General features: G+C 44.1%; 1 protein-coding gene across 2 annotated transcripts in view; it reads left to right on the top strand.

The window, feature by feature from the left end:
• HUNK (hormonally up-regulated Neu-associated kinase) overlaps nt 1-24,595 on the top strand; it is a 137,128-nt gene that overhangs the window by 84,416 nt on the left and 28,117 nt on the right. For both annotated transcript variants that reach the window (XM_055279480.2, XM_055279479.2), the window contains 2 exons: nt 9,610-9,737; nt 19,012-19,147. In XM_055279480.2, the coding sequence (XP_055135455.1) occupies nt 9,610-9,737; nt 19,012-19,147 (264 nt within the window). The remainder of the gene's footprint in view (nt 1-9,609; nt 9,738-19,011; nt 19,148-24,595) is intronic.

The following is a 24,595-nucleotide window of genomic DNA, read 5'->3' as shown; positions in this document are numbered from 1 at the left end:
AGAACGCCTCTGAATCCCCCTCAACACAGCGCCTCCCAGCAGCTAATACCAGTGGATCAGAGTTGTATATGGGAGGAAATCCATTATGGATTTCTTCCAATGCTTAAGAACTCTCACAGGTGTCTGGCACACTGTCTTCCCTCAATAAATATGTATTGAGTGCATGAATATGAACATGTGGGTCTATAATCACTTTCTTAACAGTTAGAGAACTCATTTATGCTAAATGAGAAGCTATGAGAGGAAGAATTTGTGCACACACACACACACACAAAAGCACAAAAGCACAAAAGGCTATGGGAGCCTGAAAGACCAAGAGGTCCCCTATCTTAGTCTGTCTTTTGTTGATGCAAAGGAACACCTGAGGCTGGGTCATTCACACGGAAAAGAGCTCTATTTGGCTCATGGTTCTGCAGGCTGTACAAGAAGCATGGTGGCAGCATCTGCTTCTGGTGAGGCCCCAGGCTGCTTCCACTCATGGTGGCAGGTGCAGGGGACCAGTGTGTGCAGAGATCACATGGCGGGAGAGGAAGCAAGAGAGAGGGGAGGTGCCAGGCTCTTCGTAATGATCAGCATGTATTGACTCATCCTATCCGCCTAACAACCCTTCAAGGTAGTGCTGTATTACTCTCCATTTAAAGGTGTGGAAACTGAGGCATGAAGGGCCTCAGCCACTTGCCCACATGACACAGCCAGTGTGTGACAGAGCCACGATTGACCTGCGTGTTTTGCCTCTAGGCCTCTGAATCACCACCCTCTACTGCGTCTGTGATGTTCTTCCTCTGGTGGGGTTTACATGCCAGTGGGACAAACAGCCGGTGTTTTAAAACGCTATAAACTGAGTGTGGTAATGGCTGTGGAGGAAGTGAGAGGGATTCAGGGAACAAGATGGAGTGGCCTCTTGAGGAGATGACTTCAAAACCAGATCCTAAGAATGAGAAGGAACCAGCTGTGGGAAGAGGAAGGTGTCAGGGAAGAAGGCCAGGAAAGGTCAAAAGTAAACTGGTGAGAAAAAGAACCAGATTCTTTTGTTATGGCAGCCCTAGCACATATGGCTGCACAGCTGGGTTAAGTCAGGAAGGCATCTGTAGGCAAGTTTGATGTGTTCCTCAAAGATGAGTGGAGATGGCCAGGTGGAGAGCAGGTGGGGAGACGTTCCAGGCAGAGGGAACAGCATATGCAAAAGGCTGGTAGGTGGGACACGTCTGATTTCTCTTCCTCTTAATTTTGGCAAAAACATAAAACTTCAGCACCTTTTAAGAGATGAATGTCCTACTGCTTTGAGGTCTGAGCAAACTTTCTATCTGTGTAAACTTGGGGTCTGATTTTGTGTCTGAGATAGAAGTTAGGTTTCTGTTTGGTGCCCATGACTTTGCTGGCAGAAGTGGAAATGGAAAACCAAAAGTGAATTTAATGTAGAAGCCTGTTTAAAATGAGAGTGAAAATGGAACCGATTTTCTCGGTGGGTTAGACACTGTTACTATGAAATGGCTTCTCTCTTTATGGCTCTGAAACAAAAACAGAATGAAGAGTTCACTTCCAAAAAAGCAAACTCCCCTCCCTGGAGGCTTTGGACCTGATGGATGGCCGGGACTTTATCCACAACTTCTGAGATAGGTTTAGGAAGAAAATCAGCCTGTCATTGAAAGAAACCTTGGGAAAGAAAGCTCTTCCCTACAAACAGGGCCCCCAGGACCCACCGCTAGTGAAGCCATAATTAACAATGCGCTTTCTTGGGGGTTTTCCATTATTTTCAATGGTCATTATTTTCAAGACCATAAAAAATAGCTGTAAAGTAATTCACTTCTTTCCTTTACCCCAGATATATGTGTGTGTGTGTGTGTGTGTGTGTGTGTGTGTGTGTATATATATAAACATATAGATGTGTGTGTGTCTCCAATGAACTTTGAGGTTTCAGACACAAAAACCAAAAATATTCATTCTGGTGCATTGAACTTTTATTACTGTGAATTGACTTTTCCTCAGAGTGACATATATGCTAATTTAAAACAACTTTAATGCAGATGTGCTTTTTAATTGAAAAGAATCAAAATTAACTTTATCTTCAGAATATTACAATACTCATGTGCAACCTTCAGTGAATTCCTACTGGTAAGGAAAACAGAAATTGAGAATTCTATCCCGAGAAGACTGAGAACGCAACATTTTTGGACTAAAGCTGTCCTTTGCTCTCATGGGGGCCCCTGGGATGGATGGGTGAAGTATTTGCATGAGGGCCTGGTGCCTCCTGGAGAGTCACGCACAATATACTCAGTCCACCTTCCTAGCTCATTGAATCTGTTTTCACTTAGTGGAAAAAAAATCCCCATCTCCAGTGCTGTACCTTTGGGTGGACAACTCGGCCAAGAGGCACCATGTCTCCAAATAGCTCTCCTGTCTCCATATAGAACTGGATGTTCAGGAGGGAGAGTGAGAGAATTTGTTCTAGTCCTCAGACTCAGTGTTTTGTAAAAGCACTGCCAGATATCATCAGCTACTGGCAGGGGTCAAATATAGAAAGATGGTACTAGTGTTTTCTCTCTGTTGAGACCCTCTCAAAATGAAGGCTAGCAGGAGGCGGTGGGAAGAGGAAAGCTATGACTCCTTTGGGGAACCTTAGGGCTTTTGACTTTTAAGAGAGAGGTTTCCCTTAGCTTCTGAGATTATTCAGTTATAAAGTATGAGATTTTTTTTTTTTTTTGTGGCTAGCATGTATATTTAACATAGAAGAAAGGAAGGAAGGAAAGGAAAAGAAACAACCATTTTGAAATCCACAAGAAAATAATTTCTTGCTAAACATAGACCATTTAATGGAACAGTGGTGAAATCTGAGATTTTCCAAATGGATGAATTGGTTCCTAGTCTACTTTCAAGACCTTAAATTGGAAGTTGTATTATTAAAAGTTGATACTGAAAGATGGAAAGATATTGCTTTCAGGTGGAAGTTATTTTTAATTTTTCCAAGGGAATTCCTTTCTTGGAGAGCCACACAGAAGCAAGGTGCATCTCCCGAAGGTCCTCTTGGCTGCACTGTTTGTAAACTGGTCAGTTTCCGAGGCTCCTGTCCGCATGCCCCTTAAGAGCAAGTAATCAGACCCTCCCTTCACCTGCTAGGGTGACTCTGTCCATTGCTTTGTCCCTTGCATCTTGTTAAAATTGCCAGCGACTTCTCCAGGGAGCAGTGACTCCATGTCTTTCCTCTTTGGCATGGCAGGTGATACCACGGCTTTTCCTCCAGGGAATACTTTTTTGTGTACCAGATTAAATATCAGGATGGCCATTTGGCTTTTGACTTAACTCCAAAGCTTTCCCGTTTGTATTTCATAAGTAAGGGCCCTTTTCCTCTTCTTTCAGCTGCCCCCCCAGTGTCTGCCTTTCTTCCTCTTTTGAGATCAGAGTATTCTATGCTGACTAGTATCTTTGGGTTTTCTTCTGTCCTGCGATAGCTCATCCTTATTTCATTCTGCTGGAAAAACCCCCAGTCGTATTTGATTGTTGCCCTCTCTTGTCCCAGTCTCTCATCCCTCTCATTTGTTAAGACTGTCTTTGATTCTTGGGAATCCCATGTCTGCCACAGAGAATCCAGAAAGCCCCTGGGCCATATTTCAAAAGACCCGTCAGGAAATTCTGAACATGTTTTGAAACTCCTACTAATTCTATGGGATTACAGAGGTTTATAAACTGCATTCCACATTTTTCCCTTGGTATCCTCACATACTTCTGAAATGTCAGAGGGACTAGGTTTCTCTTTATCCAGATATTAAACATGTATGGAAACTCCGGGGGAGAGGAATTAAGATGCTCAATCTGGTTTCCCTTTTTAAAATCTCCTAGCTAGGACTGTATGACTGTTCACATAGGTTTCCATTATTTTTTTTTTTTTCTTTTGAGATGGAGTTTTGCTCTTGTTGCCCAGGGAATGGCGCAATCTCTGCTCACCACAACTTCCAACTCCCGGGTTCAAGAGATTCTCCTGCCTCAGCCTCCCAAGTAGCTGGGATTATAGGCATGCACCACCAAGCCCACCTCATTATGTATTTTTAGTAGAGACGGGGTTTCTCCATGTTGGTCAGGCTGGTCTCGAACTCCTGACCTCTGGTGATCCACCTGCCTCAGCCTCCTGAAATGCTGGGATTACAGGTGTGAGCCATTGTGCCCAGCCAGGTTTCCATTCTTATTTGGCAATACAGTACAAATAAAACTGTAGCTTTTTCCCTCTTATTTTAAGAAAGGTTTTTTGATGAAACAATAGATCACAATTTATCAAGCTTAATTTATTCCAACTACAGAATTCAGGTCTTTCTGTGGCTTAGTTGATGTGACCCTCATACCATCTGAGAGGTAGGTACTGTTATTATCCACATCTTATGGATGAGAGACCCTAGCATGAGAGAAGTGGGTCCTCTTTAAGGATTTGTGACAGTTTTTTTTTTTTTCATCAATGATAAATTCCTCCAAAAGAAATAGAATTCTGGAATCAGTTGATAAAGTCATCAATTAAAGTTACTATAAAAACTGCTTGCTCAACCCTGGCCAGACCTGCCACCCGGATGGCTCTGGCGCCATCTTGAAGACAAGCATCTGTTAATCTTATCTGTGGTCCCAGCCAGATGATGGAGAGAGGCAAAGACCAGTGTAATATGCAGTGACTTGAGGAGATTTTTGGCGTCTGTTGAAGCCAGTCAGTGACAAGAAGGCAAGCAGTTTGGTGTCTCAGGGTCTCCTTCCAGAAAGAAACATTCATAAAGGCTTTAGAGTTGCACCTCTGGCCTCATAGGCTCTCCAAACCCCTTTAGTGGGGTTGTCCTCCCATTATCATGATGTCCTGCCTCCTAGAGGCATCTGCACTATACGACACCCCAACCTGGGACAGGAAGCTAGGTGTGCCCTAAAGATTAAAGGGAACATAAAAGGTCATAGAGCAGTGTTCTGCACACTTGAGTATTATACACTGTCTTTTTAAAGGAAGAACATTCTTGATAACTGTGTGTGTTGATGTGAGTTATTTTTATTTAAATGTTACTTATAAGTACATGAGCCCCAAATTAAACTCCTTTTATTTATGGCCGTGTACAACTGAAAAACCAAAACTCATTTACAAGTTAAATAGAACCAAGAGTAAAAGAACCCCAGAATATTCAAATTGGCAATGTTAATGCAATGGCTAATGTTTTGTGGGAAGGGAATGGCTGTACACAGCATGAGTGCAGTTCTCACTGCTGGGCACAGGTTCTCTGAGCTTGTCAGGCCCATCTTGTGATGTCTCGCCTCCCCTAAAACTTTTCATTCTTCCAAGGCTTTCCAATTTTTTGAGTACGCATCAGAAGCACCTGGAGAGCTTGCAAAAACACTGCAGAGTTTCTGATTCTGGAGATGTGCAGTGGCATCCAGGAATGTGCATTTCCTTCCTTCCTTCCTTCCTTCCTTCCTTCCTTCCTTCCTTCCTTTCTCTCTCTCTCTTTTCTTTCTTTCTTTTTCTCCTTCCTTCCTTCCTTCCTTCCTTCCTTCCTTCCTTCCTTCCTTCCTTCCTTCCTTCCTTTCTTTTTTCTCTTTCTTTCTTTCTTTTTTTTTTTGGGTCAGGGTCTTGCTGTGTCGCCCAAGCTGCAGTGCAGTGGCACACTTACATCTCACTGCAGCCCTGACCTTCTGGGCTCAAGCGATCCTCACACCTCAGCCCCCCAAGTAGCTGGGACTTACAGGCGCATGCCACCATGCCTGACTAATTTTGGTATTTTTTGTAGAAATGAGGTCTCACCATATTGCCCGCCCAGGCTGATCTCACACTCCTGAGCTCAAGAGAGCCACCCGCCTCAGCCTCCCAAATTGCTGGAATTACAGGTGTGAGCCATTGCACCTGACTGAATGTGCATTTTCAACAAGTTCTCAGGTAGTGCTGATGTCACTGGTCTGAGGACGAACCACACACTATTCCAGTCACCAGGAGACGTTCCTTTCCACTGACAGACACACAGACGCATCACTGACACATTAAGTCCACCTCTGCTTCCTTCTCATTAGGCTATGACAATAAAAGTGATTTTTTTTTTTTGACAAAAATAGTGCATTGGTAAAGAAATACTAAAGCAGGGCCGGGCACGGTGGCTCATGCCTGTAATCCCAGTACTTTGGGAGGCCGAGACGGGCAGATCACGAGATCAGGAGATTGAGACCATCCTGGCTAACACAGTGAAACCCCATCTCTACTAAAAATACAAAAAAAATTAGCTGGGCGTGGTGGTGGACGCCTGTAGTCCCAGCTACTCGGGAGGCTGAGGCAGGAGAATGGCGAGAACCCGGGGGGCGGAGCTTGCAGTGAGCTGTGATCGCGCCACTGCACTCCAGGCTGGGCGACAGAGCGAGACTCCATTTCAAAAAAAAAAAGAAATACCAAAGCAGGCACTGAAATTGGGTGTGTGCGATGGAGGGTGTTCTTAGTTATATGGTGGTCATCCAGTGTCCCTGGTTATGCTTTGTGAAATGTTTTAGTCTATTGCCAAAAAGAAAATAAAAATTAGAACTGCTGCACCCCGAGGATGTTTCTGTGTACCTCAGTTTGAGAAACACTGCATGAGTTAGGCATTATGAAGCACTTACTGCAGAAAAAAATGATATTGTATAAGTAGCAGGCTCTTCAGCTTTAGGTGTGAATGTTAGAGCCAAGATTAGGCACTCAGAGGTGGTGAGCAGGGACAGAATCTTGGTTTTGTTTTTTCCTCCTCTTAACTCAGTTCGCTCCAACTCTGTTGAAATATGAGGTCTTTACTATGTAGCATGGAAACATTGAAGCTCATTAACTGCATGAACCTGCTGGTGTGTATTCAGGGCAGAGGACTGGGTTGTTGAGGAGACTCTCAATCGTGTCAAATAAAGCACAGGCAAAAGGCCTGAGGTCCCAGCCTGGGGAAGACCCAGAAGGGTGGGAAGATCCTGGTTCCAGTTTTCAAAGATGTGAAGTGCTGATCATGCAAGAGCAACTGGTCTTCTTCCACAAGCAATGAATAGAAGATGTAGACGTTGGCTTAGTCTTGGAAAGCTTTATTGTTGCATAGAATCGCCCTGGATGGAACAGGCTGGCTCAGAAGCATTGGGAACAGCTTGTCTCGGAGGCTGTTCAGTGGTCCCCGCAACAACTTTGTGGGATGTGCCAGAAGGTTTCCATCCATAAAAGCCATGTGTCCAAGTCCTCTTTGTATGCAAAACTCTACAATTTTGGGACCCTTTTAGCATTCCCTCTTACCGATCTCCAAGAATTTTTTGAAGCAAGAATGTTTAGCTCTACCTCAAACATACTCAAAAATGCAGCACTGCATAGTATGTTCTCAAACATATCACTAGCTCTGATACTCCTTCCCTGCACCCCTAACCTGTCTCTCCTCCTCAGCCTCCTCAGTACCATTCTGTTACCACCATTGGTCCTGCTTTCTGAGTTTGCCACCTGGCACGTGCCCTTCAAATGTCTCCACTGCGTCTTTGCCTTTCCCTTTCTGTTGCATGCCATCATTCCCATTCCGATTTTAACAGCAACCTGCTGATTTCCTGCCATAGTTTCCTACTTTCCATTCTGAGCCACTTTAATCCACTTACACGATATTACTACTCCCTGAATTATTTGGTCATACCACTTGTATCTGCCTAACCCCTATTACTCCCCTGGGGTACATGTTCCACTAAACACACACAGGGAAATGGCGCCCAAATAGCTCTGTGTGTGCCTTGTTCATTCTTGTTTCCATTTCTTTGTTTATGCACTTTTTATCTCTCCATCCATACAACCAGCCAGCCAAAGACACATGAGCTCACACACATGCAGTCACTACCTGTGCGGCACGTTCCCTCTTCATGTACCTGTTTCTAAGTTCTCATTCTCCCTTCATTGAACTCCTCTTGTGGTCAAAAGTGGTGCAATTCAGCATTTTCTTATTCCTTTTGCACTGATCACCGCTTGAAAGGACTGTGCTCATCTATTTGTTTGCACGTTGCTTGCCTGTCTTCTTCCTCACTCAAAACCAAGAGGGCAGGTCTTTCTCTGGTCCCCAGTACCCAGCACCTATAGTCTTGCCTGGGGCAGAGAGCCATCCAGCAAGTATTTGTGGAATGAATGTTTATGCATCTGTCCCCCTAACTCCACTGTGAGTGGGAACCAGGTCTTACTATATGTCTGAAATTTGCGAATGATTTCTAGCGGGAGCCGTGGGCTCCAGTACCTGTCATTATCTGAAATGCCTTAATTCAGAGGTGCCTCCGTGGAATTGGGCCTCGAGGGTCTTAATTTCAATCAGTCTCATTGGATTTGTTTTGACTGGAAATCTTAGTACCTGTTTTTAAAGTATATTCCCTTGGGCGCTTTTGAACACTTGAGACCTCTTGGTAGGCAGGCATTTCATCCCCATCAGGAAATCTCATCAAAATGATATTAGATTTGCACATCAGGAAAATAAAGATCCTCTAAGAAGATGTTTCTGTTCTCTAGATTGGCTTTGGATACGTGCAGTTAAGCTTCCTTAGAAGGTATTTCAACCACATCTGAGATGTTGGGTTGGGGCCAGGTGGCAGAATCTTACAATAAACAATAAAAAAATCAGGGCAGGAAGGAAGGGAACCTCCCCAGAAATTTCTCTAGTTACAAGCCAAGGCAAAATTTAAGAGTAGAGCAAAACGCCAGGTTTTGTTATGAGCCTTCGTTTCTGAGGGCTGAGTTGTAACCTGGCTCACAGTTTGGCTGTGACTGGAGCTTCCAGTGTAGGGGGCTTTTCCTGTATTTTTTGGTCAGCCTTTTCCAGGTACCACCTTGTAAGCCATCCTTGGAAAGCCACATAATGGCAGTACTACTCTTAATTGAAGTCCCTGACGTCTCCCAGGTGTTTCTCACATTGCTTGGTCTGGACCTCCTTGCTGTTGACTTCTTCCTGCCATAACATTCGGAGAGAGCAGAGAGCCATGGTTCCCCTCCTCAGGAGGTGGCTCCTGATGCTCTTGAAACTCCTGCTTTTCTCTGTGGTCCCCTTCCGGGTCTTCACATTCAAGTGCTCTCACCCAAGCCTTTCTTTCTTTCTTTCTTTTTTTTTTTTTGAGACGGAATTTCACTCTTGACGCTCAGGCTGGAGTGCAATGGCGTGATCTTGGCTCAGTGCAACCTCCGCCTCCTGGGTTCAAGTGATCCTCCTGCTTCAGCCTCCCCAGTAGCTGGGATTACAGGTGTCCACCACCACGCCTGGCTAATTTTTGTATTTTTAGTAGAGATGGGCACCAGGGTGTGCGGGGGCTTCATGCACAGCTTGTAGCACAGCAGCGAGAGGATGAGCAGGTAGTGGTCCAGGCCGATGAGGCAGAGGTTGAGGATGGAGGTGCTACACAGGCTGGTCTCGAACTCCTGACCTTAGGTGATCCACCTCCCAAAGTGCTGGGATTACAGGCATGAGCCACTGCGTCCGACCTCACCCAACTCTTTCAACGTGACACTGAGTGTTCTACAAAGATGACTTTGAAGAGGGCCTGTTGAGGTTGGCATGGAAGCAGCAGCTCCCACGCTTTGGTGAAGCCCGTGTCCCCAGTGTCTTCCCCTCTCCAGGGGACCTGACTCCGCTTTCATGTGTATGTCTCTCTTTTCAGAGGTGTGAACATGTATGCCATGTTGACCGGGACGCTGCCTTTCACGGTGGAGCCTTTCAGCCTGAGGGCTTTGTACCAGAAGATGGTGGACAAAGAAATGAACCCCCTCCCCACTCAGCTCTCCACAGGTAATGTACCTGTTGCTCTAGATCACGGTTCAGGACTGCTGTTGTGACCAGTTTGGGTCCACCTGTGAAACAGTATTTATTCTGCAGTAATGGTGTTATGTCTATCCCATTGTTATAAGTTTCTTTCTAGTGTTAAATAGAAGTGTCAAGGGGTGGTTGGGTTTCCCATCTCTCAATGGCCACTTGTGCCTTTCACCTGTATCCTTTCCTGTTCTGTTAAAATTCTGAACCCCTAACTTCTCCTTCCTCCTTCTGCACAAAACACGTAGATCCAAAGGATCTGATATTCTCCATTTAAAAAATAATTGCAGTCTTGATTGTTTTAAAACTCACCATCTTATGATGTTGACTTGGAAAAGAGGGTTTATGGTCGCATTTCCAATATGGCTTCTTTCTGCAATTACTGTCAAGAAATGTTTGTTGCATTCAAGTTGGGGCTGTGATTTGTTTTGTGAGTTGTGGTTTTGAGCCCATTCAAAAGCTTTTAAATATATAGAGGTTAAGTTACTTGATTGCACTGAATCATCAGGTGTGTTTGAAAAGTTCTCTCAAGCTTTAGCTGGTTCACATTTCAGTAAACAGTTTGTATTAAGGTTTGGTTTCAGATCCAGTAAATCAGTACAATTTGTTCTTTTGTTTGGTTCACAATTCAAGTTCCTGGCCTTGGTTTGGCTTTGATGAGCATTTAATTGGCTCCTTAGAATAAACTCAGCTTCACTAAGATAAGGCTTTTGACCAAAGAAGAAAGCAATTATTTAACTGCAACTTATGATACTTATGATAGTTAAAATATAGCATTTTATTTTACTACTGTTATGCATTTTTCTTCTGAGTTTAAAAGCATGCATGAAGCTGACGCTGAATTTATCTTGCCAAGTGGAATCCGAGTGGAGACACGTTCTTGTTTGCAATTATCTAATTCAGCCCATACTGTCACCTCAAGGGAGGGGAGAATCTCTGGAGGCTTGAAAGCAAAGGAGGCATTAAGTCCTTGGGAAGATGAGTTACAGCTCTGTCATTATAAAAGAAATATTTCTGCACTGAGAGTCATAACTCTTGGAGTTAGAAAATGTGCAAAATGTCAAACCAGTTGTCATATTTAAGTTTTAGAGCTTTCAGAAATGTTGAAAGCGCAGCAGAGCATTCCGAGGTGTGCCCATTCATTCATTCATTCCGTATTTCATACTCATTAGCTTATTCCATGGATATGTATTGTGCACCAATTATGTGCTAGGTGTGTTCCAGATTAAGGAAGACAGAGAACAAACTAGTCTGTACCCTTATAAAGCTTATATATCAGCAGAGGAGGCTAAAAATAAATAAATGGGTAATAAACGTGTGGTATTTGGTATGTTAAGTGCTCTAAAGAAAATAAAATAAATTGGGACAAGGGTACAGAGAGTAAAAAGGTTTTTTTTTTTTAACAAATAAGATTATTTTAAAAACTTTTCATTGTGACATAATTGTAGATGCACACACAATTGCTAGAAATAATACAAAGAGATCCAAATAGCCTTCATCCAGTGTATTAGTCCGTTCTCATGCTGCTAATAAAGACTTACCTGAGACTGGGTAATTTATAAAGGAAATAGGTTTAATTGACTCACAGTTCCACATGGCTGGGGAGGCCTCACAATCATGGTGGAAGATGAAGGAAGAGCAAAGGGACATCTTAGATGGTGGCAGGCAAGAGAGCTTGTGCAGGGGAAATCCTATTTATAAAACCATCAGATCTCGTGAGACTTACTCACTACCATGAGAACAGCAATGAACTGCCCCTATGATTCAGTGATCTCCACCTGGCCCCACCCTTGACATGTGGGGATTATTACAATTCAAGGTGAGATTTGGGTCAAGGCACAGCCAAACCATATCACCCAGTTTCCCCCAATAGTAATATATTGTATAACTGTGGTATAATATCACCACTGGGAAATTAACATTGATAAAACACATTGACTTTGTTCAGATTTCACAAGTTTTATGTACACTCATGTGTGTTGGTGTATATTAGTTCTATGGAGTTTTATCACATGAGTAATTTGTGTGACAGCCACCACAGTCAAGATGCAAGACAGTTCCCTCACAAGGATCCCTCGTGCTGCTCCTCTGTAGCCACAGTTACCTCCCTTCCTCCTGCTCTCCCTAAGCCCTGTCAGCCACACCCTGTATCATCTATAATTTTGTCATTTCGAAAATGCTATATGTAAATCACTTTTTTTCCCACTCAGCATAATTCCCTTGAGATAATCTGAGCTGTTTCTTTTTATTGGTGAGTAGTATCTCCTGGTGTGGGTATACCGCAGTTTGTTTCACCATTCACTCACTGAAGGACTGTTGAGTTGTTTCCAGTTTGGGGCTATTATGAATAAAGATGCTGTGAACATTCATGTTTAAGTTTTTCTGAGAATATGGTTTCATTTCTCTGGGACAGATGCCTAAGAGTGAAACTGCTGGGTTGGGTAGTAAGCACGTATTTAGTTTTGTAAGAAACTGCCAAGCCTCTTGTTCAGAGTGGCTGGACCATTTTGCATTCCCACTAGCAATATGTGCATAATCTCTGCATCCTTGCCAGCATTTGATGCTATTATTATTTTTTATTTTAGTTATTCTGATAGGGGTCTAATAATATCTCATTGCAGTACAAATAAGATGTGATGTTTCCAAATAAATGCAGTCTTTCAAAGCAGTCTCTGTAGGGGTTATATAGTCATAAATATTGCCATCTCTCAGAGTGATTCCAAAGTTTCTTTGAGGGTTCAGAGCCTATTTTATTCAAGTGACCCATAACAAAGGACAAAAGGAGGATGAATGTACCCCCACAGTTGGGAAAGGCAGATAGTGCTGTCTTTGAACCCGATGAGAGCCTGAGGAGCTGGAGAACTGCTGATCTGCTGCCATTTCATTGTATTAGTCAGAATAGACCAGGTTATGCTGCATTAACAATCAGCCCCCAAGTCTTAGTGGCTCAGGACCACAAAGGTTTATTTCTCAGTCATGCTACATCTCAATTGAGAATTGGATCAAACAGTGAAATGTTCTGCCCAGCCAAGGGCCCAAGGCTGATGGAGCAGCCACCACTTCCAACATTTCTGGTTCATGCAGAGGAGAAAGGGAAAGAGAAAGAGAAGCTCTTTCATCAGCAATTAAATCTTCCACCAATCTTCCAGTTGTAAGTGGAAGCTTTCTAAAACATGGCACGTGGCTTCACCCAACTAAAGAGAATGGGGCAGTGCAACCTTACCATGTGCGTTGAAAGTGAAAAGCCAGAAGTATTTGTTGATTAGCATTAGCATGAGCCCCACACAGCTGTGGGAAAAGGAGCAGACAAGTGCAGGTAGGTTAATAACACAAGAAAATCAATCTCATTGCTTCAGAACCATACCTTGTTTTTACTTTCAATAATATTACACAATCTTAGCAGGCTGGGCTCTAAGTGTTTTTTGTGAAAATTAAATTTAACCTTAAAGAAGCAAGAGTTGCAGTTCTGAAGATGTTAAAAAATGGTCCAAAGTTAGTCCCAAAGAAGACATATTAAAAATGTTCCCGGCAATTTCAGCATCACTGGAATTGCTGTCCAACCTCACATAGCTCCTGCTTTGAGTGGACAGCTTTGCCTTGGCCTTAAGCTCTTTGTGTGCTTGTTAAAGATCTTCACATTCCTACAGGACTTTGTTGTCTTGACTTGTCAAGCATGAATTGCATTTCTATATCTGATTTTCTAATTAAGAAATCTGATGCTCTCCCCATCTCCTCCTTTTTAAAATAACTATTGGGATATAGAAATATCTTTTTTCAACTAGGATTGAAATCCTTTGAGCCAGGTGTCAAGTGAGGTGTTTGCAAATGATAGACACTCAGGGAATCTAGGTTGCTGACTCTGGTGTTAATGTGTCTGTGTGACCTGGAAAGGTGGCCCATAGATTATTTTGATGACTCAGGATTGGGAATTGTCCTGACCCAGTAGGGCCCAGAGCACTGCACCAGCTGCTGAGGCAGCCCAGGGCATCTTACCTTGTTCATAGAGTGAATGTCTTCAGGTTTGAGGATCAGCTGCTGCCTTTCTGACAGCCTCCCATTTTTTCAATCCTTTGCACCCCACTAAGTTTATCTCCTCTCCCTTCCAACCAGCCTGGCCCTGCTTATATCCAAAAATACTAGTTTACCAGTAACATGAGTAGCTGCCATTTATTGAATAATCCTTTGTAGATGTTTTCCATGTGGTGTTGTTTTTATACAATCCTGCAAGGTAAGTCCCTGTTTACCAGTGAGGAAATTGAGTCTTAGAGAGATTAAGTCTGCTTGACTGAAAACCTAGATTTTCCTACCATGCTGTGTTATTTCACTCTTCTCTGATTTTATTTAGTATAAGACGCACCCCCACCTACAAAAAGTTGGAGGTATTATCTATTGTCTCTATGACCTTATGTTTTGAGTAATGTCAATCCAAATAGAAAATATGCCAGTTTTGTGTCTCACTAATGCACATCTTTATTAATTGGATGACTCTGTCATTCATATTTGTTTCTGTTTTTGTCTAAGACGAGGTTTCACTGTGTCATCCTGGCTGGAGTGCAGTGGCACAATCATGGCTCACTGCAGCCTCAGCCTCCGAAACCAAACAGTCTTCCCGCCTTAGCCTCCCAAGTAGCTGGGACTGCAGGCGCAAGCCACCATGCCCAGCTAATTTTTTTTGCCGGGGGGGAGGGTGCGGTGTATTTTTTATAGAGAGAGGGTCTCCCTATGTTGCTCAGGCTGGTCTTGAACTTCTGGGCTCAAGCAATCCTACTGCGTCGGACTCTCAAACCTGCTGGGGTTACAAGCATGAGCTACTGCACCTGGCCCTGTCACTCGTATATGTAATGATCATATCTATTAATTCTTCTGCTCTTTTTAAAGATTAAGTTGGAAGAATTTTTACCAAACTTGAGTTGAAAACAGCATTATTGCCCTTGTGAATCCACAGAACACACTTCCAAAGAACTGCCCTTCATTCATCTCTGTCATGCCGTTTGCAAACTTAAGCTTCGAGGGCCTTTCTAAGTCTCTCTTCTACACACTTTCTTTTTGCTTGTTGGCACTTGTATGTCACAGAGTAGCAAACGCCTTTTATGGCTGAGCAATTTTTCAGACTGCTTACCTTTTCATCACTACACCTCAACGCTAGCATTTGTAATACATTCCAAGCAGTCACTTCAGGTTATGATGGTTTTGTGCCGTGAATTCTCCAAAGTCAAACTGGAGGAGAAGTGTTAGCTTTTATGAGGGTTGAGTCAGTGCTAATTACGATGTCCAAGAAGGCATGATGATCAGATTATCAAATAATTCTTTAGCTTGGGAAGTGATGAAGAGGGAGCTTCAAGCGGGGAGGGGTCTCTGTTTGCATCTATCAGGCTACACTAATGTGAAAAGTCTGATGACAGACCTGCAGCCCTTTCACTTGGTACAGTGTTCAGATGCTCACACAAGCCAGTCCAGACTTTGGAAAGCTGATGGCTCATGAAAGAAAGTGGGGTTTGCGATGGAGGAAGGTGTGCTGTGTGTTAAGTTGAGCAGGGTAGTACTATTTTTCCAGGCGTAAGCGGAGAACCTAAGTGTTATGTCAGAGGGGTGGAGGGTGGCGTGTGGCCTGTGGCCATGCCTGGCATGGCTTTCCAGGATGGTGAGGAATATTTTAATCTATTTTGCTTATAAGGCATAGGGGTTTTCAGGACCCTAAAACAAACTTCAAAGAGCTCTAAGGATATTCTCAAAGTCCTTTTGGGATAGTAATGCAATGTCTGTGACGTCCAAAGGAAGAAAATTCGTCAGCGGAGATTTGAACTAAAATTACTTGTGCTCATCAGCAGTTTTTGAAGATGCAGAGCGCTCGGTTATGAAAATAGAACAAAAATGCACATCCAGTTTGTCCTTAGCACTTCTGGTTCATCATACTTTGAAAAAGCCTGGCCTGTTGCCCAAGTCCTTTGAGGCAACCCTGGGTTGTTGCCCAAGTCCTTTGAGGGTAAGCAACAGCAATGTCTCAGAAAACATTAACTCAACAGCCCACCCGCTCCGACTCATTACGCCCTCATCTTTTTTATCTGACCAATAGCTGCCCCCAGTTAAAATCTAAATGACTCTTCCAATGCAGGGGTGTTAAGGGAAGGGAGATAGACATTCTGAAAAGCAGAGATCTGTTTGATTTTCAGGTTATTATAGAACATGGATGGAGCTGGAGGCCATCATCCTTAGCAAACTAACACAGGAACAGAAAACCAAATACCGTATGTTCTCACTTATAAGTGGGAGCTAAGTAATGAGAACTCATGGACACAAAGAGGGAAACAATAGGCACTGGGGTCTACTTGAGGGTGGAGGGTGGAAGGAGAGAGAGGAGCAGAAAAATAACTATTGGGTACTAGGATTAGTATCTGGGTGATGAAATAATCTGTACAACAAACTCCCATGACACGAGTTTACCTATATAGCAAACCTGCACATGTACCCCCGAACCTAAAGTAAAAGTTAAAAAAAAAATTTTTTTTTAAAGTATGTTGTTGGAAAGTTTTAGCTGAGTATCCAGCGATAACAATTACAGTGGTAAATGTACCTCATGGCCTCCACACCCCACTGTTCTTTTTTTTTTTTTAAATTTTGTGACAGATTCTCTCTCTGTTACCCAGGCTGGAGTGCAGTGGTGTGATCTCAGCTTACTGCAACCTCTGCCTCCTGAGTTCAAGCAATTCTACCACTTTAGCCTCCCGAGTAGCTGGGATTACAGGCATGCACCACCACGCCCAGCTAATTTTTGTATTTTTAGTAGAGACGGAGTTTCACCATGTTGGTCAGGCTGGTCTTGAACTCCTGACCTCAGGTGATCCACGCACCTCGGCCTCCCAAAGTGCTGGGATTACAGTTGTGAGCCACCGCTCCTGGCAATATTTCCTTTTTTCAAAATTCCAGTACGTATTTCAGGAACAGGTGGTGTTTGGTTACATGGATAAGTTCCTTAGTGGTGATTTCTGAGATTTTGGTGCATGCGTCGCCTGTGCAGTGTACACTGTACCCAGTGTGTAGTCTATTATCCCTCGCCCCCCTCCTGCCCTCCCCTCCAAGTCCCCAAAGTCCATTGTATCATTCTTATGCCTTTGCATCTTCATAGCTTAGCTCCCACTTACAAGTGAGAATACACAATGTTTGGTTTTTCCATTCCTGGGTTACTTCACTTAGAATAATGGTCTCCAACTCCTTCCAGGTTGCTGCAAATGCCATTACTTTGTTCCTTTTTATGACTGAGTAGTATTCCTTGGTGTTTATATATATGACATATGTATATATATGTCACATTTTCTTTATCCACTTGTTAAGTGATGGGTATTTGGGCTGGTTCCTTACTTTTGCAATTGTGAATTGTGCTGCTATAAACATGTGTGCAAGTGTCTTTTTCATGTAATGACCTATTTTCCTTTGGGTAGATACCCAGTAGAGACTACCCACTGTTGAAAGGGAGATGATCTGGTAACCTCTTCAACAGTATGGGAACCCACCCTGGTGGTGGGTTGACCATGGAGGTTGACCTGGCTGCATGACCTAGCAAAGATTGTTTCTCTTGAGTTGATTCTGGCATCACAACTAGCCCCTTTTTTGATGGCCTCATTTTTACCCTGCAGAAAATGACTTGACAAAAGGCTCAGCATTTCCTCAAGAACAATGTTAAAATGACAACTTAAAGCTTTTGAGAAAGTAAGACATTTTATGACTTCTCCTTGCAAAGAAGATTACCTTAGAAAACTGAAAAAATAACTTTGAAGAGAAGGATAGAAAAATTGGGGGACCAAGCACATTATTATTTTCTGGGATCTATTATTTGGTATGTTGGAAATCAAGTACAAAGCTACATCAAAGAATTCTTTATATTGCAAAAACATTACAGCAATACTTTGTAAAATAAGGGCTATAGCATAAGAAAATATCACAGTCCCACAACTCAAGCAAGACAGACCGTCTGCATTTTGAAGTCATCCGTGACATTCTTTGCCCATCTGTGGGTATGCTGTATATTCTCCTGCTGAACAATTTTGTAGCCTTAGAAGAGCCTTCATGGGCTGGGTGTGGTGGCTGACACACTTAATCCGAACACTTTGGGAGGCCGAGGCAGGAGGATCGCTTGAGCTCAGGGGTTTGAGACCAGCCTGGGCAACATGGCAAAACTCCATCTCTACCAAAAAAATAAAAAAATTATCCAGGCGTGATGGTGCGTGCCTGTAGTCTCACCTACTTGGAAGACTGAGGTGGGAGGGTCACCTGAGCCAGAGAGATCAAGGCAGCAGTGAGCCATGGTGGTGCCACTGCACTCCAGCCTGGGCGACAGTGTGAGACTCTGTCTCCAAAATATAAAAAATAATGAATAAAATAAATACAAAATAAAAGGCTTCCTGTGCATTATAAATGCATTTTTACCTCTCATACAGTTGTTTCCATTGTTATAATCTTAAAGGATGCAAATATTCTGCTTAGAGATGAATTAGCTTCTTATCTCCAGTGCTTGAATGGACAACAAGTGCTCTGTAAATATTTGTGAAATGAAAGGAAACCCAGGGCATTTAAAGCATTATTTTTGGCCAGGCGCGGTGGCTTACACCTATAATCCCAGCACTTTGGGAGGCCAAAGCAGGGAGGTGGGCGGCCGTGCAGAATGGCTTTAAAGGAAATGATCAGAAAGCAGGACCTCTCTGGCCCCTTGAGACTCTCAGTGTCCTGTGGTCCCCACTTGGGAGGTCTAACTTAGGATGGCTGTACACTTCTGGCTTCTCCCTGAGTGCTCGAAAACCCTACCTTGCGAGCAGGCATTTTCTGTTTATTTTCTTTCGTTCCTACAAGCCTGTGAATAGAACATCTCTTTGGCTCACCTATAAGCAACAAGAAAAGACCACAGTTTGTCTTGGGAAACACAGGGAATGGGGAGACCCAAACTGGTTCTTGCTTTATCATGTACCAGTTGCTCCCCTTGGACAGAGAAATTAAATTCTTTGGATATGTGGTGTGTCTTTTTTAAAGAGGGAGAGGGGGAAATGGGATTTTCCACACCCCTTCAGTCTGAAGGGAGGCGGGGCTGAAACTAAGCTCCACGAATCATTGAATCAGCACCCTGCCCAGAGACCCAGAGAAGAGATCACCCCAGCAGTGGCTCGGGATGGGCAGGCGAGGTGGCGAGTCCCCTGTGATGGCGGCTTTCACTGGTGTCTGCGTTCAGCCTGTAACATGCGTGCGTTCTTTCCCGAATGTCTCCCAGGTGCCATCAGTTTCCTGCGCTCTCTCCTGGAACCGGATCCTGTGAAGAGGCCAAATATTCAGCAGGCACTGGCGAATCGCTGGCTTAATGAGAATTACACGGGCAAAGTGCCCTGTAATGTCACCTATCCCAACAGGTAATTTTGTGCACCCAGAGGGACTCCTCGGGAGAGATGCGGCCTGTCCTGCGACCCCTGAGCAGTTCCGGACAGAAAGCTGCCCGTGATTGAAGGAAAAGCCGCACTCTCTCTCGGCTATCTCCCCTTCCCCCTAACACCCACACCCGCACATCCACAAGAGGAAGCGTAGACAGGGCCACCGTGTGCTGTTATGCCGTGTGCCCTGCAGGGGCACCTGGAGGAAAGGTGAGTGGAGGCTGATATCCAGGCTTTGAGGGTCTGTATCTTCCCAGGGGGTGCCTCTTTCTAGTTCACACAAAGGGACCTTTGAGACTAGCTGTGGCCCGAGTGTGTGTGTGTGTGAGAGTGTCTATGTCTGCTTGGGTCTCCATATGCACGGGTGTTGTGTCTGTGTGTGTGTATGTGTTGTGTGTCTGTGTTTCTGTGTGTAAATTTCTGTGTGTGTCTGGGTGTGTGTGTGTGTGTGTCTTTGTTTTGTTTTTTTGATACATAGTCTGGCTCTGTCACCCAGGCTGGAGTGCAGTGGCGTAATCTCAGCTCACTGCAACCTCTGCCTCCTGGGTTCAAGCAATTCTTATGCCTCAGCCTCCCAAGTAGCTGGGATTACAGGCACGTGCCACCACACCAGGCTAATTTTATATTTTTAGTAGACGGGGTTTCGCCATATTGCCCAGGCTGGTCTTGAACTCCTGACTTCAAGTGATCTGCCTGCCTCGGCCTCCCAAAGTGCTGGGATTTCATGTGTGAGCCAACATGCCCGGCCAGTCTTTGTGTGAGTGTGCTTGTGTGTGTGAGATCAGCTCACAAGCCCACTTGCCAACATCAGAGAGAAACATGGGATCGCCCCGCCCTTTCCAAACCACCCTTAGATGCCTTCTTCTGCCTTGTTCTTGATGTTTATTTCAGCCCTAAGACCCCTGCCTTAAAATGTGGGAGGCAGGAAGGAAAGGCATAGGAGTCATTCGTTGTAGGCCGGGTGTCCCTGTGGACTTTCCGTGAAGGCTTCACTTTATCAGTTTCCATGAAGAGGGTTCTTTAAGCAAAGCTTGCAGACAGGAACCCACAGCATAGGAGCACTGATGGGCTCCCTGTGGCAGCCCACGCTTCTCCATGTTGGTGCACTAACTACAGATTCAAAAACATTTCTCTTTTTTCTTTTTTTTTGAGACAGAACCTCACTCTGTCACCTAGGCTAGAGTGTAGCAGCATGATCATGGCTCGCTACAGCCTCCACCTCCTGAGCTCAAGTGATTCTCCCACCTCAGCCTCCTGAGTAGCTGCGATCACAGGTGTGAGCCACCATGTCAGGCAGATTTTTCTATTTTTCTTCAGAGATAGGGTTTTGCCATGTTGCCCAGGCTGATCTCAAACTCCTGGGCTCAAGCAATCCTCCTGCCTCTCAAGGTGCTGAGATTACAGGCTTGAGCCACTGCGCCTGGTCAAAAACATTTCATTGTGTATTTTTTTCTACTCATTTGTCCTATTTCTAACTAACCTGAGCAAGGGAATGAGGACCCTTATTTTGGCTGTTTTCGAGCAAACAAGGAGACCACATGGGTTCAGTACCTTCCGAAACTGGAACCCACTTTCCTTCTTCCTTCAGACCTAGGGTGGCTTGCACATTTGACCAGGCTTGGACGAAGACAAGAGAACCGCCTACCCAGAGGGGCAGATGGGAGACTGAAAGGGCAGAGAAAGGGGTGTCTTGTGTGGTCATAGGTTCAATGCCTCTAGAAACACCCACCAAGTCTTATGAAAGCAGAAGTGCTGAGTCCTTCAAAGAAGATGGCCAGGGAGGGCTCTGCTTGGGATGGAAGCTCTAGAAAAACTTTAAAGGGGCGTGGGAGTCTGCATCCACACTTCAGTGCCGAATTTACACTCACTGTGCCCAGAGAGGAGGTGGTTTCACTCCGCTGCCATCTAAAATTCTAGCATTTGGCTCATGGGAGGTAATTTAAACAAAGTCTAGGTGACTTAGGTTACCAAGGGAACCTGGAAATAGATTGCTGTTTTCCAATAACAGCTCGATGTGGGCCAGGATCTGAAACAGACACCAGAAATACTACTCCAAAGCGAGGCAGGGAGCAAAGCTGAAAGGACCTTGCCTCATTATCCGTACTCATGATGGAGAGCAGCACACAGGTATGCTTTCTGTTAAAGGAGGGGGCCTTGCTGGTGGCCACATGAGTCATTAAGCTCATGTAATCACCGCCTAAATGAGCATAATCAATCCACTCAATGCAGCAGCTGTTGAAGGAAGTGGAGTTGGTGTTAGAAAGACGGTATTTCCCCTCCTTGTTGGCCGCATCTTCATTCACAAAGAATTACGAGGTGACATCTCATTTTGTAGCTTTCTCATGGTTTGCAGACAGGCTTTGATAGAGTAAAACTTAAATTCAAACTCCTATCCTGTTGTTGCCAGATGAACGTAATGGTTTTTGCATTTGGACTTGGTCAGAAGCATAATGGCTGCACATGAAACTGGTTAAGTGGATTGTAAAACTGGCTGAGATCTCACATGCTAAGGAAAACAGCACTCAGTGTCTTCTGTGTAAGGCCCATTGCTGATTTTATACTAGAGGCAAATCAGTGTTTGGTTTTTAAGTAGTGGAACCAGAATTATTCTTCTTTATTTTGAGACAGAGTCTTGATCTGTCACCCAGGCTGGAGTGTAGTGGTGCAATCTTGGCTCACTGCAATCTCCGCCTCCCGGGATCAAGCGATTCTCCTGCCTCAGCCTCCTGAGTAGCTGGGATTAGTGCCACCACGCCTGGCTAATTTTTGTATTTTTAGTAGAGACGGGGTTTCACCATGTTGCCCAGGCTGGTCATAAACTCCTGGTCTCAAGTGATCCGCCTGCTGCAGCCTCCCAAAGTGCTGGGATTACAGGTATGAGCCACCACCGTGTCTGGCCTGGAACCAGAATTCTAAGCTGTTGGGAGAGGTACATGTTATTTACAGTGTTTATGTTGAAAAACATTTATCTTTAAGACAAAAAAATATATTTTTTGTATTTCTTTTTCTGGTTTTACTGGCATGTAAAGGGAGTGAGAACATACAAGCAGAGAAAGGGATATTTTCTTTATAAAGTATGTTTTATAGTTTCCCAACATACCTAGCCCCAGCTGTATTTTAAATGTTGTCAGTATTTTCCTTTTGAGAAAGTAAGGAAAATAAAGGTCTCGTATTTTACATTACTCTTCTATAAAGCCTTCTCCTATGAAGTCATTTCAGCCTCCAAGTTGATCTCTAAAAGCAAAGAGGGTAATGTCTTTGGAAGTAAATTTTTTATAAATAAATGTTTGTGTCAGTCAGTCAACAGATGTTTGCTAGGTGCCCAGCTCCCGTCCTGATCCAGGTGCAGCCTTTTTTTTTATTTTTATTTTTTATTTTATTTTATTTTTTTGCGACAGGTCTTCCCTCGTAGCCCAGATTGGAGTTCAGTGGCGCAATCACAGCTCACTGTGACCTAGAACTCCTGGGCTCGAGTGACCCTCATGCCTCAGCTTCTATAGTAGAGGGACAACAGGCATGTGCTACCATCCCCAGCTAAGTGTTTCTATTTTTGTTGTAGAGATGGGGCTTTTGCTCTGTTGCCCAGACTGGTCTTAAACTCTTGGCCCCAAGCAATCTCCGTGCCTCAGTCTCCTAAAGTGCTAGGTTTCAGACATTTGTACAGAGCCAGCCTTGCTGCCTCTTTCTGTCTCCCTGCAGGGGCCTGGACAGTCTCTCCACCCCTCCAGTTAGCTTTTGAACAGGTGGGAGGGGAGGAGGTTGCAGGCAATACAGGACAGAATTAGACCAAATTAGATCCATGGTATCAAAATGGATTGCATGTGAATTTGCTCAATTCAGATTATATCTAGTATTCTGGAACATTGTACCATTCTCTGTGTCATCCAAACATGCAGCCATATACAGATTCGATAAGTGATACTGGAGAGCACCAGGTTTATGCATTGTTTATGGGAAAATGTTTAAACTATTCCTCTCAGTCCAGAGTCAGTTGACCATTTACATTTTGGCAGAGCTCGTTTTTGAAGATACTGGACATAAAAGGCAAAGATGGGGTGTCTACCCCTGTGCACACCCCTCCTTTCCACGCTGCTGACCTTTCTTCCAGAACACCCCATGCCCTCTGGGGGTGCCCTGCTCTTGGGATTCCCAGGTATTTCCAGACCACTGTTCCCTCTGCATTGTTTTGGTAGACCTCAAGTAGTTACTTTAAAAAACAAACATGTTATTAATGTACTTTTTAAACCAGTAATCGTGCCAATCCCTCTCCCATGTGTTATCTGGAATGTGTAATTTTGCGACAAACAGGAATGAGGAAGGCTGATCTCATTGTTTGTTGGGTGTGTTTTCATTTGCTTGTTTTTTGGGACAGCACTTAGGCAAAAGTAGTGGAGGGAGAACTGATGTAGGTTACACCGACCGGTGGCAGGCAATGGTCAGGAGACCTCGTTCTGCTCTCGGTGCCCCTGCCAACCGGCCGTGTGAACTGGGCAAGTTCTCTTCTTACAGGAGAACTTGCAAAGTCTCCTCTTCTTTATAATTGTGGGGCTACCTCTCTGGGCATTGTGGTTCTGAGGTTCCATCCAAAATGTCTTCAGACCCCTCGACATGGAGGCTAGTGGCTCTCCAGCCAGATAAGCTTGCCTTCTGCTCCCATTGCCCTCTTTGTATCACTCCTTTTATTTATTTATTTATTATGCTTTTATTATACTTTTTTATTTTTTTATTATACTTTTAAGTTCTAGGGTACATGTGCACAACGTGCAGGTTTGTTACATATATATACATGTGCCATGTTGGTTTGCTGCACCCATTAACTCATCATTTACATTAGGTGTATCTCCTAATGCTATCTCTCCCCCTTCCCCACCACAGGCCCTGGTGTGTGATGTTCCCAACCCTGCGTCCAAGTGTTCTCATTGTTCAATTCCCACCATGAGTGAGAACATGCGGTGTTTGGTTTTCTGTCCTTGTGATAGTTTGCTCAGAATGCATCATTCTTTGTATCACTCTTAAGGGATTTAGAATGTTCTTTTGACACAGCCCCACTACCAACACACACTCCCTTAGAGCCCTCCCCCTGATTTCTTGGTCTCCGTAGCCATTGGATGATGGTGATGGTGGTGGTGATGATGATGATAATGATGATGGATGTGTCTGTTTATTTGGGAAGCAGTGAGCATCTAGACACTGAACCCGGCTGCCAGTTCTTAATTCTAGGGCTGTCACTTCCTGCCTGTGTGACCCTGGGCAAGGTACTGCATTGCTGTGGGCTTTGGTTTTGTTATCTGTAAAGTTGGGGTAATGATAGTACCTACTTATAGGACTATCAGGATGACTAAGTGAATTTACATTCTTCTTCCCCACTGGGAGGGTGAACAAATGAATGAGTAGATGAATGAAGCCCGGTATTTCTTTGCCATTTTATCC

The sequence above is a fragment of the Symphalangus syndactylus genome, chromosome 5 (genome assembly GCF_028878055.3).
Source record: "Symphalangus syndactylus isolate Jambi chromosome 5, NHGRI_mSymSyn1-v2.1_pri, whole genome shotgun sequence".
Classification (NCBI taxonomy): Eukaryota; Metazoa; Chordata; class Mammalia; order Primates; family Hylobatidae; genus Symphalangus; species Symphalangus syndactylus.
The sequence above is the reverse complement of the archived record's forward strand: the minus strand, read 5'-3'. Positions and strand labels throughout refer to the sequence as shown.